The sequence below is a fragment of the Salvelinus sp. IW2-2015 genome, unplaced genomic scaffold, assembly GCF_002910315.2.
Source record: "Salvelinus sp. IW2-2015 unplaced genomic scaffold, ASM291031v2 Un_scaffold11416, whole genome shotgun sequence".
NCBI lineage: Eukaryota > Metazoa > Chordata > Actinopteri > Salmoniformes > Salmonidae > Salvelinus > Salvelinus sp. IW2-2015.
This window is the reverse complement of record NW_019952673.1, coordinates 156-3383: the sequence shown is the minus strand read 5'-3', so window position 1 is coordinate 3383 and position 3228 is coordinate 156. Positions and strand designations below refer to the sequence as shown.

The window sequence follows — 3228 nt, the reverse complement described above, 5'->3', positions numbered from 1 at the left end:
GATGACCAAAAGCATATCTAAATGATGTGCATTTTGTTTATTACAGATTGATTCTATGTGCTTTCTGACCAGTGCAGAGTGGTACCTACCTTTCCATGTGTGGCAGTGCCATCCTCCAGGCCTGTCAGCAGGATGAGGGACTGGGACTTGCCATCCCTGAGGGAGCGCCGTGTGGCCTTCAACCTCCTCTCTCCATCTGGGGTTCTGCTCTTCTCCAGAGTCCGGCTCTTCTCCCTCTCCACCAAGAACCCCCCAATAGGGCTGATGACGGGGCTGGGGGTCAGAGCGCTGGGGGACATGGGGGTCACCTTCTCCTGGGCACGGGCACTGGTGGGCAGGGAGGCGGAGGTGGTGGCGACATCAGAGGGAGTGGCGGGGGCCATGGTGTTGTCCTCTGCTGCTCTTACTGTTGTGGTGGCATCAGAATCATTAACACTGGTGGCCTTAGCACCCCTCTCCTCTTCAAATTTCCCCTTTTTGTCTCGCTCCCTCTCTTTTTCCTTCTCTTTTGCCTCCCTAAGTGGTCTGATTAGATCTGCAATAGAGGTCTTTTTGACCTTGCCCTCTGGGCAAACCTCGCCCTTCGCCCCCCGGACGGTACGGCCTTTCTTGAAGGCAAAGAAGTCCCCAAACTTCTTCTTGATGTTTTTGGAGGGGGCGGAGGAAAGGGTGGTTGTTTCAGTCGCGGAGGAGGAAGACGTGCTAGAGGAGGTGGTGGTGGAGGAGGGCGGGGCCGGGGCAGACGTGCTGGGAGGGGCAGGGGAAGTTGACTCTGTGGGTTGTGCTTTGTCAGGGATCTCCTCCCTCTGCGCTTTTCTGCAATTGAGGTGAAGCACAAAACAGCAACAACACTACTGAGTCTCCATTCAGTGGTGGTGTTTGTTCAGTGTTCATACTATCTAGTGATGGGATGTCGTGGCTTTGGTGATGGGATCAGTGGGATGCTGTGTATTTGGGATACATTGTTTTCAACCACAGTAGACAAACATTCTGCGAATACATTCTGTTATCTTTCTGTTTGTACAGTATGTATGCATGGTGTGTAGCCATATCTGTCAGTCTTCGTGGAGAGTGTGTGAACATGCATGTGTAGAGAGCCAGTGTTCAGTGTCCGTTTGGTTTGTTTAGTGTGGGTTTAGAGAGCCAGTGTTAGTTGGTTGTTTAGTGTGGGTGTAGAGAGCCAGTGTTAGTTGGTTTGTTTAGTGTGGGTGTAGAGAGCCAGTGTTAGTTGGTTTGTTTAGTGTGGGTTTAGAGAGCCAGTGTTAGTTGGTTTGTTTAGTGTGGGTTAGAGAGAGCCAGTGTTAGTTGGTTTGTTTAGTGTGGGTGTAGAGAGCCAGTGTTAGTTGGTTTGTTTAGTGTGGGTTTAGAGAGCCAGTGTTAGTTGGTTTGTTTAGTGTGGGTTTAGAGAGCCAGTGTTAGTTGGTTTGTTTAGTGTGGGTTTAGAGAGCCAGTGTTAGTTGGTTTGTTTAGTGTGGGTTTAGAGAGCCATGTTAGTTGGTTTGTTAGTGTGGGTTTAGAGAGCCAGTGTTAGTTGGTTGTTTAGTGTGGGTTTAGAGAGCCAGTGTTAGTTGGTTTGTTTAGTGTGGGTTTAGAGAGCCAGTGTTAGTTGGTTTGTTTTAGTGTGGGTGTAGAGAGCCAGTGTTAGTTGGTTTGTTTAGTGTGGGTTAGAGAGCCAGTGTTAGTTGGTTTGTTTAGTGTGGGTTTAGAGAGCCAGTGTTAGTTGGTTGTTTAGTGTGGGTGTAGAGAGCCAGTGTTAGTTGGTTTGTTTAGTGTGGGTGTAGAGAGCCAGTGTTAGTTGGTTTGTTTAGTGTAGGTGTAGAGAGCCAGTGTTAGTTGGTTTGTTTAGTGTGGGTGTAGAGAGCCAGTGTTAGTTGGTTTGTTTAGTGTGGGTTTAGAGAGCCAGTGTTAGTTGGTTTGTTTAGTGTGGTTTAGAGAGACAGTGTTAGTTGGTTTGTTTAGTGTGGGTTTGAGAGAGACAGTGTTAGTTGGTTTGTTTAGTGTGGGTGTAGAGAGACAGTGTTAGTTGGTTTGTTTAGTGTGGGTGTAGAGAGCCAGTGTTCGTTGTTTTGTTTAGTGTGGGTGTAAGAGAGCCAGTGTTAGTTGGTTTGTTTAGTGTGGGTGTAGAGAGCCAGTGTTCGTTGGTTTGTTTAGTGTGGGTTTCGAGAGCCAGTGTTCGTTGGTTTGTTTAGTGTGGGTTTCGAGAGCCAGTGTTAGTTGGTTTGTTTAGTGTGGGTGTAGAGAGACAGTGTTAGTTGGTTGTTTAGTGTGGGTTTAGAGAGCCAGTGTTAGTTGGTTTGTTTAGTGTGGGTGTAGAGAGCCAGTGTTCATTGGTTTGTTTAGTGTGGTGTAGAGAGACAGTGTTCGTTGGTTTGTTTAGTGTGGGTGCATGCAGTACATCTATGCCGTATCTGTGTTAGTATGAAAGTGATTCACGTATACGGATACTTACAGCGGGTCATCAGGGATGATCTTCTTAGTGAAGAACTCCTCTACTCCCTCATCCACCCTGCCAATGGTCTCATTGGCTTCATTCTCTTCACGCTCAGCTGCCTGCTCCTGCACACACACACATGTACAAAAACACAACCAAAAGATCATTGCGACTCAGTATATGCAAAAGTGAAGGCACTGTGGTTCATCTGCCACTGTCAAATCCCCCTGTAGCGTTGCCAAAAAATAAATGTTTGCTTATTGGCCAAGCCAGCATCGCATAACCAATAAGATAAGTGGCTTGGAGAATGCTTATGGTAAAACCATTGTGTGACTGATCAGTGTAGGCTGAGTACACTCTCACACTCACCGTACACATAGTGATTCATATGTTTGACAACAGATATGCAATAGATAAAAATATAGGTTTATGAACAAACACGGACAAATACACCCACACAATCACACACACAATAGATCATCCTCTCTATTCTATAGAACACTGTGTGGCTGTGGCAGAAGCAGTGTGTGCAGGCACATCTGTGCTTCAGGTACCTGGAGAGAACACAACCCCTCAGCCCTGATCCCCCACCATGTGACTGGACTTCTTAGACACACCCTTTCCCCACCACCACTCTCTCCTCTCCCTCTGTTCCAGTCTGAAGAGTAGCTATTTAGTTTGGATCAAAATATGATCATTTAAAAGATGAATTATTCACTGTTATTTAGCAGGCTGGTGGGAAGAGCAGTTCACACTAACTCTCTTCCTGGCTGTCTGTCACTTACTCAGATACAAAC

General features: G+C 46.8%; 1 protein-coding gene across 1 annotated transcript; it reads right to left on the bottom strand.

Annotated features, from left to right (window-relative positions):
• Nucleotides 1-89: 89 nt before the first annotated feature.
• Nucleotides 90-2598, bottom strand: LOC112080068 (neurofilament heavy polypeptide; the record flags this gene model as incomplete). The annotated part of the gene is made up of 2 exons (XM_024145845.2): nucleotides 2450-2598; nucleotides 90-816 (listed from the first exon to the last, which is right to left on the bottom strand). Coding segments are annotated over exons 1-2 (876 nt in total), but the record flags the coding sequence as incomplete, so codon positions are not given.
• Between the last annotated feature and the right edge of the window lie 630 nt (nucleotides 2599-3228).